Genomic DNA, 14,634 nt, shown 5'->3' with positions numbered 1-14,634 from the left:
TCAAGATATTAGTTAAAATTTTGAAGCATAACAATGAACATACAATAATTGTTGATCCTAGGAACAGATACAATTTTAAATAATTTTTAATTTTTTCTGATTTGATATTTAAACCTGATATTAAATTTGATATTTCAATTTACACAATTATATACCCATTGGTGTAAAAGCTATACATCTGCTATGAACAGTACTGTTTGATTCTTCTCTGTAACTGTGAGCCATTAGGTACTATGATTACTATATGTATATTGTATGTTTAAAACAAGTATTAAAACATAGATTAAAGAAAGTAGGTAGTTTAGAACAAGTGAAAGAAAGGAGTCACATGCTAGATCACCATCATCATTTAATATTCATTTGTCTCCCACAATATGCAAGGCATTCTATACACAATTCTAATGGTTCTTAATGTTAAACAACCAGTCTTAAAAGTATTCTTTCCCTAGATGAAGTGAACTTTTTAATGTACAGTTTAATTACCCTTAATATCTATCCTATTACTTTATATGCAACCTAACACCACCACAGGGTTGATAGGTCAGTCTGCAAGTTCAAAGTCATAGTAAGCAACAGAAACCACTTACTTTCTGATCCCAACAAAAAAGAATAGAAGCTCAGAAAGTTGGTGCTAAGATATAGCCAACCCTGACAAGGAACCCGTCCTTTCCAATAACTGCACGAGTAATAGGTCACTAACTTTTCCTGCTCTGGTAAACCAAAACATTTTTCAAATTTCAAAAGGGCTTCTCGAAATTTCTCAGGGTCATCTTCTTTTGCAAAAGAATGTTTTCCCTCTTCAGCAATTAATCCCTAAAGGAGACAAAATATTTTCTGAAAATTAGTAATTACCTACCAACAAAAATATCTCTCACATATTTAAACAATTCATTGAATAAAACTGTGTACACACACACACACACACACACGCATGTGCACACACATCTCTTAGGACAGAGGTGAGCAGATTTTGTTTAATTTTGCAATTAGGCTTTTTCTAATGCCTCACAAGGAGCTACCACAAATAGAGGTGCTAAATATTATTTTGATTGAGTGAAGGGTTCATTCAAACTGCAAACGCAAAAGATTGTGAAATGAAAATATCCCTAATAGCACTCACAAGGGCACCAAAGACTAACTGCTAACTTTACAATGTCTTTAGTTCTGATTCTGATATTCATATATGTGCTTCTGCCAATCCTGAAAGGTGGCAGTAAAACAATGACCTGCCATGCAGCTTCGATCCTCAAATAAGAGGGTCAAAGAGTTTAGTATTCCATCTACAAAATATATCCATGCCACTTACTCTTATCTTTCCTTGTACAAAATTAGTAATATCTTCATTAGAATCAAACACAGACAAGGTCTTCATGATATTTTGTTCTAACCATTCCCAATGTTTGGTTATTTCTTCTCTGTTGGCTCCTGATTCATAATAAAAGAGAATGAAAGACTCAAAGAAAACTTCACACACAAAAAACTGCTCTTGATATTTATAAGCTTAGTTTTAAAAGAAATAAAATTATGTTTGCTCATTTTCAAAAATGATCATCATAAAAGAATAGGGGTACTACATTTATTCTCTATTTCATCACTATATGTGGGTAGGAACACTATAAGTAGAAAGAATAAAATATTTAAGGAAAGTGGAGAAAAGTAAATACAACTCATGAGAAAAGATATAAAATTCTGAAAACAAGGTGCCAGTAACTGGTGCCTACGGTAACCAGTTCTTTTAAGAGAATATATAGAGTACCAAAATATAAATAAACATAATTTAATCTTTGGCCTTCAAATAATACAGTCAGTACTGTGCCTATCTGTGTGACTGAAAACAGCATGCACATGACAATCCTATGCACACTGTGTAAATGTGGATTTCAACTGTGGCAGCTCTTTCTCAGAAAGTATGAAGCCTTTGCTCAGAGTCAACTCCTTCATTAAAAGGTCTATTCAACTTAAAGAAATTTTATGAAAGAGGTTAGAAATCCTGTAGCAAGGTTAAATCCTTGTGACCTCCTGCATCAGTGTTAGGTGGTTTATTGAGGGTCAGACTAAATACTACACTTAGCTCTGGGTTGCTTTGGCTTGAAGAACATTTCAATATCTATCAATTTCCCCCTATAACCCACATACCTTTAAGATCTCTCTAGCACTGCAGATTATACAAATCTCATTCAAAAGAAATATCCTGACTTCTAAGTACGTTTTATAATATATGGAAGAGTGATACATTAAAAAATTTGACACTGCAAAATCGCCTATTTCCTACAGTTCAGTTAGAATTGTATTCATGTTTCTCAAGTCATCATACCATGTGTAATATCTTTCTTTAATGAACAACAAATAAAAGCCATGGGGAAATTTTAAGGCCTTTATTTTGGTCCTTTAGGTATAAAGAAGCTTCATTAGTAGGTAACTACTATATTTCTGTATCAGGTTAATTTGGGGGAATAAGTTGTATTATCATCCATTTTTTTAAGTAAAAATGATAATTTTTTCTAAATAATTTCTACCAACGAGATTTAGAGTTGAGGTTATAGACATCTCATGATGTCAGCAGGTGTAATATCTTCTGCATTTAGTTTAAACAGCATTCAATTTAAAAGAGCCAGGAGAAAACACTCACCAGAAACACTAAAGGAAGTTAAGAGGGAGATGCACAAAACAAGCCACACATTTAAAAAAATTAATTGTATGCTGTATGTTTACACATATGAACTATCCAGAAATTGACAGGCTTTTAGTTTTTAAAAAAGTATGTATACTTAAAAGAAGAGGGGGGAGAAGGGAGAAAGAATGAGAAAAAGGCAGCCTTTCAACATTAAAAAAGCCACAAATCTCGGATTCTAATTTAGACCAACATTGTAATGGCATCATAAAAGAAGTAAACTGTCACTGTATTTTTTTTAATTTTGAGTTTCTTTGTTAGGAAGAACCATCCTAATTCCTTTTCTACTACAAAATATATATGTGGAAGCATCTGAACCACCCCAGCATAGATGAATATGTAGCATTATGTGTAAGATATCCCTTCATATTTCAAGGATATGGTGCCTTTTGCGAGAAAGTCGGTGTGTAACTAAAAAAGGTTCAGATTTTTAGGCTTAAATTTTCTTAGGGATCAACCTTTAAGTTTTGAACTTGATTCTCCTCATCTGAGTTATTAGAGATGAAACAAAATACTTCATGGGGGAGGTTCTCATCTTCCTAGCAGTTGGGTTAAGCAGGAGAGGTATTGGGTTAGCCAAAAAGTTCATTTGAGTTTTTCCATAAGATGGTATGGAAAACCCAAATGAACTTTTTGGCCAACCCAATAAGTTGAAGAAAGGAGTCATACAGCAGTAGCACTAAGCAAAATTTACTCTGAATCAGCACTGCTGGAACACATGCTTTAGGTCCCTCACGTTAATGGATTTTTAAAAAATAATTTATAATCCTTCTTAAATAAATAGATATCTTTCTAGTCTCTCAAATAGAGCTGCACATTTAACTCGTTTCTAAATCAAAACAACTGGAGAGATTCTATTCCCATATAAGTCATTACAGAGTATTGAGTAGAGTTCCCTGTGCTATACAGCAGGTTCTTATTAGTTATCTATTTTATATATAGTAGTGTATATATGTCAATCCCAATCTCCCAATTTATCCCTCACCCCGCCCCCGTTTCCCCCTTGGTAACCATACGTTTGTTTTCTACATCTGTGACTCTATTTGTAAATCAACTATACTCCAATAAAAATCAATTAAAAAAAAACAACTGGGAAGTATAAGTAAATTTAAATATTCAATTTCTTAAGATCCTTATTTGTTTGAATTCCATGTTTTAAAAATCATACTCACCACAAGCAATTGACAGGTAAACTTGAGAATCTGGTGTCTGATGTAGGATGCGAAATGGAGCTACTTTAGCAGTGGAGTCTAAGACTGAATCCAGAGTCCCAACCAGAAGCCCTATTGTAATAAAGAGACTGTTGAAACAAGGATTTTACAAGAGATAAAATCAATATCGCTTCATATGACTAACAACCAATGTTTTTTTCTTTTAATTTCTAGCCCAAAGCTTCCTTATAGAGATTTTTCTTAAAGAAAAAATATACTCAGAATGAAGAGATTACGCTGCTCCAATGTCAGTAGTTCTTGAAAATATTATCTTTCAATAAAAGAATAAGTCAGGTTCAGTTGTCTAAACCTCATGATATATTTGCAGCACTTATTTACCTCCTTTACAAGGTTGTGTATAGAGCAGATAAGAATGTAGATTCTGGGGCTTCCCTGGTGGCGCAGTGGTTGAGAGTCTGCCTGCCAATGCAGGGGACACGGGTTCGTGCCCCGGTCCGGGAGGATCTCACATGCCGCGGAGCGGCTGGGCCCGTGAGCCATGGCCACTGGGCCTGCGCGTCCGGAGCCTGTGCTCCGCAACGGGAGAGGCCACAACAGTGAGAGGCCCGTGTACCTCGAAAAACAAAACAAAACAAAAGAATGTAGATTCTGGTACCAGAGATTACCTAGGTTTGAATCCTGGCTCTGGTACTTACTTGTGTCAGCTTGAGCCAGTTGTATTTACGTTTTCTTCATCCTCATTTGTAAAATAAGGGGGTAAAAATGGAGCCCACCACAAAAGGTTGTTGTAAAGATGAAATGAGTTATTATTACACATAAAACACTTAGCACAATGCTTAGCACATAGCAAAAGACTCAGTGTTAGCTAATACTATTATAAGAAAACAATGGATATTTAAACAAGATAAAAAACCTTGATTAATTAAAATGCTTAGGTAAGGAGTATTTCTTTTTAACATTTAATTTCTCAATTTGGAATTCAAGGCTTTGATCATTTAGCTTTTTCAATTTAATTATCTGATATTTCCTACTCCTCCCTAGAATAAAGTTTGCTGTTTTCTTAAACAACTAATTTCTCCCTTAAAGTCTTTGCTAAGCAAGTCTCTTTTTAACCTAGAAATGCTAACGCAAGTCTTGTAGCCCAGTCTGGCTAATCCAAATTCTACATTTTCTTCAAGACCCAATTCCCCTATGAAATCCTCACTGGCAACCCCAAGCAATTATGCCTTCCCTTTTGTCTGATTACTTATGGCACTTAAAGTCTATATGACACAACCTAGAATTCTGATTATTAGGCTAGTTATTACAACTACTTTCTAAGTGCTTCATGTGTATTTATCTTACCTCCTTATCTAGATTATTAGTTCTCTGGGGACAATAACCATGTCTTCTACCTCTGGGTTTGTATCCCTACCTTTCAACATATTGCTGGACACAACAGGAGCAAAATTTGTTGACTTAACTGTATCAGTGAGATGGCTGAAGTACATAAATTTACCTTCCTTTTCTGGAAGCTTTGATTGGTTGAGTGTTTGTTTTACTTTATGAGGCATTCCTCTTTTATTTAGCATATAGACTTAGAAAAAATAAATCAATTATAAAACAGGCCTTTGGCTATTTTCCTATCTTTACCCACTTAAAAGGAGTTAAGACTTCAAGCAAGCTTTGAATGAGAAGATAGGTAGGTTGGCAGATGTGAGGTAGGAAGTTATTATAAGCATAGAAGGAGGTAAATTAGAAGAGTAGGAGATAGAGCAAAGAAATAAAGAGAAATTTGGCTCAGCTGAAAAAAAAGGGTGGGAAAGTAGATGTAGGAATTGGTAAAAAGTAAAAATAGGGGTCACAAATGCAGCATAACATTAATTAGCAATCTTACAGAGGGTTTTGATAGTGGGGGCCAAGTATCAAGAAAGATTTTGGCAATCACAACACGTGCAGCTTATAGAAAGAAGAAATTATCTGGACTTCCCTGGTGGTCCAGTGGTTAAGAATCCGTCTTGCAATTCAGAGGACGCTGGTTCGATTCCCTGGTCGCTGTAAGATCCCACATACCATGGGGCAACTAAGCCCACGTGCCACAACTACTGAGAGGCTGCCTGCCACAAACTAGAGCCCACGCGCTCTGGAGCCTGCACGCCACAACTAGAGAGACGCCCATGCACCGCAAGGAAGAGCCCGCATGCCGCAACTAAGACGACGCAGGCAAACATAATAAATAAGTAAAGTTTGCATAAAAAAAGAAATTATCTGATATGAAAAAGCTAGAATATGAATTGAAGACTAAGAAAAAGAAATATGAACATCCAAACAAATATTATGAAAGAGACAGTACCAGGGAAGAGAGAATGGGAATGAAGAGAAGAGACAGAGGAAGTGATTATATATCAACTAATAATGAGGGAATTACTGAAGTGCTTGAAGATAAAAGGCAAAATCTATCACTTTCAGAGTGAAAAAGTGTAAGAAATTGGAGATCTGGCTAAGAGATCAAGGATAAGGTAAGAAAAGTGGAAGTTGGTGAAAGATAAAGAAATAAACGTGGGGGCTTCCCTGATGGCGCAGTGGTTGAAAATCTGCCTGCCAATGCAGGGGACACGGGTTCAAGCCCTGGTCTGGGAAGATCCCACATGCCGCGGAGCAACTAGGCCCGTGAGCCACAACTACTGAGTCTGCGCGTCTGGAGCCTGTGCTCCGCAACAAGAGAGACCGCGACAGTGAGAGGCCCACACACCGCGATGAAGAGTGGCCCCCGCTCGCCGCAACTAGAGAAAGCCCTCGCACAGAAACTAGGAGGACCCAACACAGCCAATAAATAAATAAATAAATAATTTTTTTTAAGTCTTTAAAAAAAAAGAAATAAACGTGGGAGCTAAACATATGCAGCTGGCTTCTTCAGAGCAATGTAATTGAAATTATTCGGGAAATGGAAAAAAGGAGGATGTTCTCAGTTTGAAGATGGGAAAGTGAAAATACTAAAATAGATAAAAGAGTGGTAGTAAAAAACAACCCAAAGAGGTAACCATCTTCAGGTTGAAAAAATGAAATCAAGTGTATGAATGTCTGTTTATATAAATAAACATGCAATACCTTGACAAAACTGTCAAAATAAAGGAGTTCAAATAAAAGCATTCATTAAACACGGCACTGTTAAAGCTGCCGGATTTGGCTTCCAAGAATTTAAGATCTAAAAAAGCTTTCAAAAAATTTTTTTCAAATTTGCGAGAAAAATCATTTATTTCATGTTTACCACATTTTAAATAAAAGTAGCTCAAATTCTATTTTCTTCTTTATATATCCTAGAAAAAGCAGTATTAGAAGAATGGGAAAAAGAACAAAGAGGTAAAGAAAAGTTTGGCTCAGCTGAAAGTTAACAGTGGGAGTGTGGATGTGTGAGGAGGTAGAAAGGAAAGGAGAGGCCACAGATAATCATTCCTGAGTAACAATAACAATTGGCTCTTTGATAGAAAGTTTGAGACTGGGGACAGACAAAGTGGTCAAAACCACTGGCAGGAAAGGTCATTTTTTTGCAACAGAAATGTTTGCAAGATTATAAGTGCTTTACACTACGTAGAAAGGAAATTGTTCGGTTTTTGTAAGTGCTTTAAATCAGGCAGTTAGTGTAAAACCATGCAACAAATAATTTGGAAGCTAGTGCTAGAATACATTTCTAGTCACTTGGGGAAGTCTTCCAGCGCATTAAGCTATAATCATCATCAAGCCCCTGCAAGTCATTTAGGAATTAATATGTGCCAGTGTCTGGGTTCTAAAAGTACAAGAAAACAAGCAGACAACTTTGGGTTGCCTTTCCATACACACAGAGGTTTATAATCTGACAGCCTGAGTATCCAAGGTCATGAATCAGCCTACATATGGGAAGTTCTATAGCAATATTAAATTGGGAACAGAATAGATACGGTCTCTCAGCTGCATGACAGAACAAGAGATTTAAAAATATCAAGAAATTCAAATCATTCTTTGAATGTCTATAACTGAGTAAGGTATCAATGTTCTAGACCCTATTAAAGGTCTATGTGGTTTTGGTAGCATCCTGACATATAAGTAGCAACAAACTTCTTAAGGAAACTCATCACCATAAGTGATGTGAAATACTTTATTAAATGACACAGCAAGATAACAAAAAAAGCAAGGTTCTGTGATTTTAAAAAATAGGCAATTTACAGGTAATGATTATTGTTCATGAACCAGTTATTTGGATGGATAGAGATAGAGCATCACTGATGTCAGAGATGAAAAACACCCTAGCATGTCATGTAGTCCAACTACCCATACATTCGTCTGTTCTATGGTATCCCTGATAGAAAGCCTGGCTTTTTCCTGTAAACTCCAGAGTTCTCCCAAGGCAGCCTATTGCATTGGTGGGAATTTCTACTAATTAGAAAGTTATTTCTAAAATATTTTATGGTTGACCCTTGAACAACACAGGGGTTAGGGGAGGTAACTGCCACACAGTCAAAAATCTGCATATAACTTCATAGTCGGCCCTCCTTATCTGCGGTTCTACATCCTCGGGTTCAACCAACCGCATATTATGTAGTACTGTTGTATTTATTGGAGAAAAAAACCCCACATATAAGTGGACCTGCACAGTTCAAACCCCATGTTGCTCAAGGGTGAATTGTATATATCCAGATGTTATAATCAGGGCTGGCTTTATGAGCCTGTGGCCTGTCCATCAAGGCCTCATGCTCAGAAGGGCCCTGTGCTTGCTTTAATACGCTACTGTCACCCATCTTAAAATTCTAAATTTTTGAACAAAGAGCCCTGCATTTTCATTTTGCACTGGGCCACACACATTAGGTAGCCAATCCTGGTTACAGTGGTTATCTCCAGGCAGCAGGATGATGGGTGATCATTATTTTCTTTTTCACACGTACACATTATTTTCTGAAATTTTTACAATGAACATTTTTTAACCCTTAAGATGGAAAAATGAAGGTATTTCTTTATACACTTAAAAAAAAGAAAAAGGAAGGTCTTTCTTAGGATAAATAAAATGCTATTCAATACTTCCTTGCAACTTTGGGATAATACAAAACATATGCTCTCTTCAATATGATGGGTCTTCAAGTATTATTATAGTTACCTTGTCTCCCCTTGCTTATTCTTCTCCTCGCCTACCTTAAAATATACCTAGTTCTTTCACCAGTTTGTTGCATGAGATTGTCTGGGACTCTTATTATTTCTTCTATCATTCTCTTAACATACCTATTTGTCAAAGTCTCTTATGAAATGTGTCACTCAAACCTGAATACCAGATAAGATCTGAACAAATGCAGGCTTCTTATATTGTGGGCTACATGGTTCTATTAATGCCGTCAAAGATCATACCAGCTTTTTCAGTCCTTATGTCATATTATTATCATACTAAGCTTGTGATCAACTAATCCACTGTGATCTTCTTCACAAACATAAGCACCAACCTAGGTATTCTCTGTCCTGTACAGCTGATTTTTAAAAAAACCTAAATGCAGTTTACATTTACCTATGATAAATTTTAGCTCACTGATTTTAACTGAGCATTCTAACTTGTCCAGTTCTATCTGAATCTTGATTTTACCTTCTATGATAGTGATTCTCAACCCTAACTGCAAATTTGAATCATTTGGAGGACTTTTAAAAACTCCTCAAGCTCGACTTTTAAAATTACTAAAGCCTGGAGATTCTAATTTAATTCATCTGGGACAGGGCCCGGGTATTCTGTTTTTTTCCTTAACTTTGTATTATAAAAATTTTCAAAAATAGAATAATAAACTAAAACTTCTATGTGCCCATCACATAACTTCAATAATTATCAACGTTTTGCCAATCTTCTATCATTAATCCGTCCTAGAGTATTTTAAAGTAAATCCCAGATATCATATCATTTTACCCATAAATATTCCAGTGTCATTTAGTTTGTTTAAAAGGTTCTCAGTTGAATCTACGGCCAGTGTTGAGAAAACTGATCTATGGTATTAACTGTCCCTTTCCATTTTCAGACACCTGCAAATTTGATAAACATTTCTTTTTTATATTAGGTTAATGATAATGATGAACAAGTAGGACCAAGAGCTGAGTGTTGGAGGAAGGTCCACTATAAAAGAGCCAAAGCTTGAAAATGGTACTCATTATCAATGTGCTAGTTTAGTACACTTTCATTTGACAAGTGGCTCTTTCTGCTTGTAAAGTAGATTGAGGACACTGTGTAAGGCAACACTGCTCTAGCTACAGAAGTCATTAAAATGAACTTCCTAATACAAACAAGATTTAATTTCCATTCTAAGTAAAATGTTAGATTATAATTTGGGGCCATAGAAATGATTACTGGAACTTTATAGTGGATTCTGTATCTTGCCTTAAGTTGCCGTATTTACAAAGTCAAACAAGTACACCTTTACTGAATTTTTTATAATCTCAAGTTCATTAAAAGTTGATGAACAAACTAATTAGTAAAATGACAGCACTCTTAGTAGGAAATACATTCAAATAGGAGAAAGTAGTGTTCTCAGTAGAGGTTGTAGGTTTTCCTGTTTCTACTGCTTTTGCTGCCAGTTCTAAGTCCTTAAAACAAGACTGTGAATGCTTATTTTACAACTATCCAAGAGCCACAGATGACATTTTGAAAGCTGCCAACTTTACACTAAGAGCTTTGGAAAACTGTTAATAAAAATAACTCTTTTGTCCTGTTTTCCCTCTCCCTTCATTTTTTAAAGACATTTACTTGAAAACTAGATATACCTAAGCTCTCCTTTCCTTCCCTAACTGAAATTTTTGTTTCATTAAAGGATTTAGAATTTTTTAAAGGTAAGTAACTGACGACATAAATGGCAGATTACAGTGTCATGGGGATAAAAAAGCATACATGAATTATTAATCGAATCCAGCTATACTTCTAAAGATTAAAACATAGAGAAATATGAGAATTGTTACCATCTTTATTTACAGCACCTTAATACACTTCAAGACTTATGCATCACTGTACAAAATGAGTAGCCCTCAGAAAATTTTTAAAAATACAACATCTGAATTCCCAGGTGCAAAGCAAAAAGTCAGTGTGGCAGCAAATGAAAACTCATACATGGTACAGTGCTTTAAAATCATTATTTAGAAGAACTAAAGCTGGCCCCATGATTTTGGTTACTTTAAAACAAGAGGAGAACTAATGATTAAAACTTCACTTTTTTATACTGGAGTGAGAGAGGAAAAAACAAGACCATCTAGGCGGTAATTGAAATGGCAGTGGAGACAAAAAACAACAAAGGTTTAATTCTCAGGTCCCTTTGATATTCTCTCTCTGGTTTTCCGGGTTTTCCTCTTCTATAGATGAGGACATTGCTCTTCAACAACCTTTCTGGTTGCTAAGGGCACTATATCTTGAGTCTCATATTTTCAACCACAAATAAATGGATCTGGAGTACTTGCTGTGTCCCCAACAACTGCCATCTTTTGCTTTTTCACTACCATATTATTCCTCCCACTTAGAATGTCCTCCCCAGTTCTCTCTACCAAACCACAGCCCAGATATTGTTGGTGCTGAGAGATGGCTGATTTAATTTTAAAAAACAATCCAAACTGGCTTTTGGCAAGTTGCTCCACAGATGTCACACTGGGATTCTGCCACCAGAATACCACCTATTGTTATTAATCACTGCTTTTAGGAAATCTTTGTATCATTTAACAGGCCATTAGATAAGCGTACTTTACACCAGATCTGGTCCTGGAAAATTGCTTTGGGAGTTTCAAATACTCCTCATGCATGACTATTTATAAGCCACTCAAACCAGGCTGATGTTATTACTGACTACCTCAATAATTACGTTTTTTGCTTGCTTACTTGTTTATTAGTTGTCTGTCCCACCAGATTATAAAGTCTGTGGGGGTAGAAACTATTTCTGCTTTATTCATCACTGTATACCCAACACCCAGGACAGTAGCCAGCTACTACCCATTTCTCTGCTTCCCTTCACAGTGAAATTCCCAGACAGAATTATGTATATTCACTCTGCTCCCAAAAACCTGCTTGGCTCATATACTCTAGTCCCTCTGGTCGCTGCGCATAGGTTACTTAAAGAAGTGTTCCTACACCAAATTTATCTAAAATACCAATCCCCTCCCCTCTCTATTACTATACCTTACTTTATTTTTCTTCATATCCTTTCTGCCACCAGCCATATATTATTTGTTTATTTGCCTCCCTCAACTAAAATGTTAGCCCCATGAGAATGGGGATTTTGCTCTGCTCACTGCTGTTATCTCTAGCACCTAAAACAGTGCTTGATTTTTAGAAGACACTAGGTAATTATCTGTTGAATGAATGTATCTTGTAACATCACATTTAGGATTTACTCTTACCTGTTGTGCTCATATGGCAGCAGCAAAAGGTGAAAAACTGGGCAGATTTTCTAACATCAAGGTAATATAAAATCCATGTCATAGCTGTACAGCAACATGGTAAACTTTATAGTGCCCTTTATTTTATTAATTTTTAGCTTACTTTACATCTATACTCCTTCCACAACTGTCCACCAGAAACACGGGCTCTCACCAGCTGAATCATTATTTCTTCTTCAAGTATTATGTTTTGAAAACTGTAACTAAGATAACTAAAGTTATACATACTCTTCAATACCACTAAGACAAGTGATGCTTATACTTGTATCTACAGAAGCACTGTTTGAGAACTTCTGGGTTTGGGGAAATTGTAGCTCAAAAAGAAATTCTGTCCTGCTATTTTATTCTAATTGCTGTATATTATTTTGATTAAAAACCATAGATGCAGGAATTCCCTAGTGGTCCAGTGGTTATTACTCTGCGCTCTCACCGCCGAGGGCCCGGGTTCAATCCCTGGTTGGGGAACTAAGATCCCAGAAGCCATGCGGCCAAAAAACCACCAAAAAAATCATAGATGCATAGTCATTATCATATCAAAATTCTTGAGTGATTAACTATCAGTGTTTTGATTTTGTAGTGATATCACTGCATATTGTATATACTCAATGTTACTACTCCAAATCAATTTCTATATACAACATGGGAAAAGTAATTACTAGGGAAAATGGTACAAATATAGATCCTCATTTGGTCTTCGGGTAAAGAAAATGGCACTTAACATCTCGTACCTTCATTAATAGATAAATGAACTTCAAATGTTTATATAGTTGCTCGAAGGTTTCAAAACTCATTTGACTCACATAACAATGCCATGAGATAGGGAAAATAAGTTTTGTTCCCATTTTACAAATGACAAAACAAAGCCTTTATAAAACAATTACAACTGAATAGACACATAAAAATATTAAAGAAACAGGGAAGATAAAGGAAGGGTGAATGGGGTAAGTGGAATCACTGGACTAGGTGGTGTATTCAAGCATTTGTGGATTTTAGCTTGTAGTTGACTTATTTTAAAAAATCTCATAGGGTAACCCCTGGGGAGGGCAAATCACACTGTGCTCAGTTCCCTCCCTGGGACATTTTGATACAGGTGAAATCAAGTAAAAAATTACCTTTAAAGATCTCTTTGAATGATATAATAAAGAACAACTCTGTAGGTTTTGAAAAATGAAGGATGGTCAGTATCAACACTTTTAAGTCTTGATTCTCTTCATTAGAACGACATCTACTTGACAGCAAATATTAATTTCCTACTTACATTATAAATCTCCAATATCTTAACAAAAAGAAAAGAAAAGAAAGAAAAGAAACCAACCTAATTGCATACAATCTACATCATTATTACTTTAACGTAACTCTTGAGGATTGAGGATTCAGGACCCTAAGGTAAACTGGAGTGGTGTTTTCCAGCCTATGCTTAAGGGAGGAAAGACCCCAGCAGCAAGCAGGGGAAGGGAAAGGGAGAGAGAGCAGTGTATTACCAGGTATCTGAAGAAAGGCCCAAAGCTTACAGGTATGCAGTCAACAATCCTTCCAATGGAACAGGATAGGAAGCCCAGAGATAAACCCACACACATATGGTCACCTTACCTTTGATAAAGAAGGCAAAAATATACAATGGAGAAAAGACAGCCTCTTCAATAAGTGGTGCTGGGAAAACTGGACAGTTACATGTAAAAGAATGAAATTAGAACACTCCCTAACACCATACACAAAAATAAACTCAAAATGGATTAAAGACCTAAATGTAAGGCCAGACACTATAAAACTCTTAGAGAAAAACATAGGCAGAACACTCTATGACATAAATCACAGCAAGATCCTTTTTGACCCACCTCCTAGAGAAACGGAAATAAAAATAAACAAATGGGACCTAATGAAACTTAAAAGCTTTTGCACAGCAAAAGGAAACCATAAACAAGACCAAAAGACAACCCTCAGAATGGGAGAAAATATTTCCAAACGAAGCAACTGACAAAGGATTAATCTCCAAAATATACAAGCAGCTCATGCAGCTCAATATCAAAAAAACAAACAACCCAATCCAAAAATGGGCAGAAGACCTAAATAGACATTTCTCCGAAGAAGATATACAGACTGCCAACAAATACATGAAAGGATGCTCAACATCATTAATCATTAGAGAAATGCAAATCAAAACTACAATGAGGTATCACCTCACACCAGTCAGAATGGCCATCATAAAAAATCTACAAACAATAAATGCTGGAGAGGGTGTGGAGAAAAGGGAACCCTCTTACACTGTTGGTGGGAATGTAAATTGGTACTGCCACTATGGAGAACAGTATGGAGGTTCCTTAAAAGACTAAAATAGAACTACCATATGACCCAGCAATCCCACTACTGGGCATATACCCTGAGAAAACTATCATTCAAAAA

The 14,634-nt window shown here is 36.0% G+C and overlaps 1 protein-coding gene across 1 annotated transcript in view; it reads right to left on the bottom strand.

The window, feature by feature from the left end:
• Window positions 1–14,634, bottom strand: part of TBC1D8B (TBC1 domain family member 8B) — a 78,763-nt gene that overhangs the window by 58,542 nt on the left and 5,587 nt on the right. Inside the window, exons 2-4 of the mRNA XM_082681359.1 lie at window positions 3,844–3,954; window positions 1,307–1,425; window positions 588–813 (exon numbers count right to left, since the gene is read on the bottom strand). Coding sequence (XP_082537485.1) covers window positions 588–813; window positions 1,307–1,425; window positions 3,844–3,954 — 456 coding nt within the window. The remainder of the gene's footprint in view (window positions 1–587; window positions 814–1,306; window positions 1,426–3,843; window positions 3,955–14,634) is intronic.

Source organism: Grampus griseus (genome assembly GCF_964374135.1).
Source record: "Grampus griseus genome assembly, chromosome: X".
In the NCBI taxonomy this organism is placed as follows: domain Eukaryota; kingdom Metazoa; phylum Chordata; class Mammalia; order Artiodactyla; family Delphinidae; genus Grampus; species Grampus griseus.
Note: the sequence above shows the minus strand (reverse complement) of the source record. Positions and strands in the feature narration are given on the sequence as shown.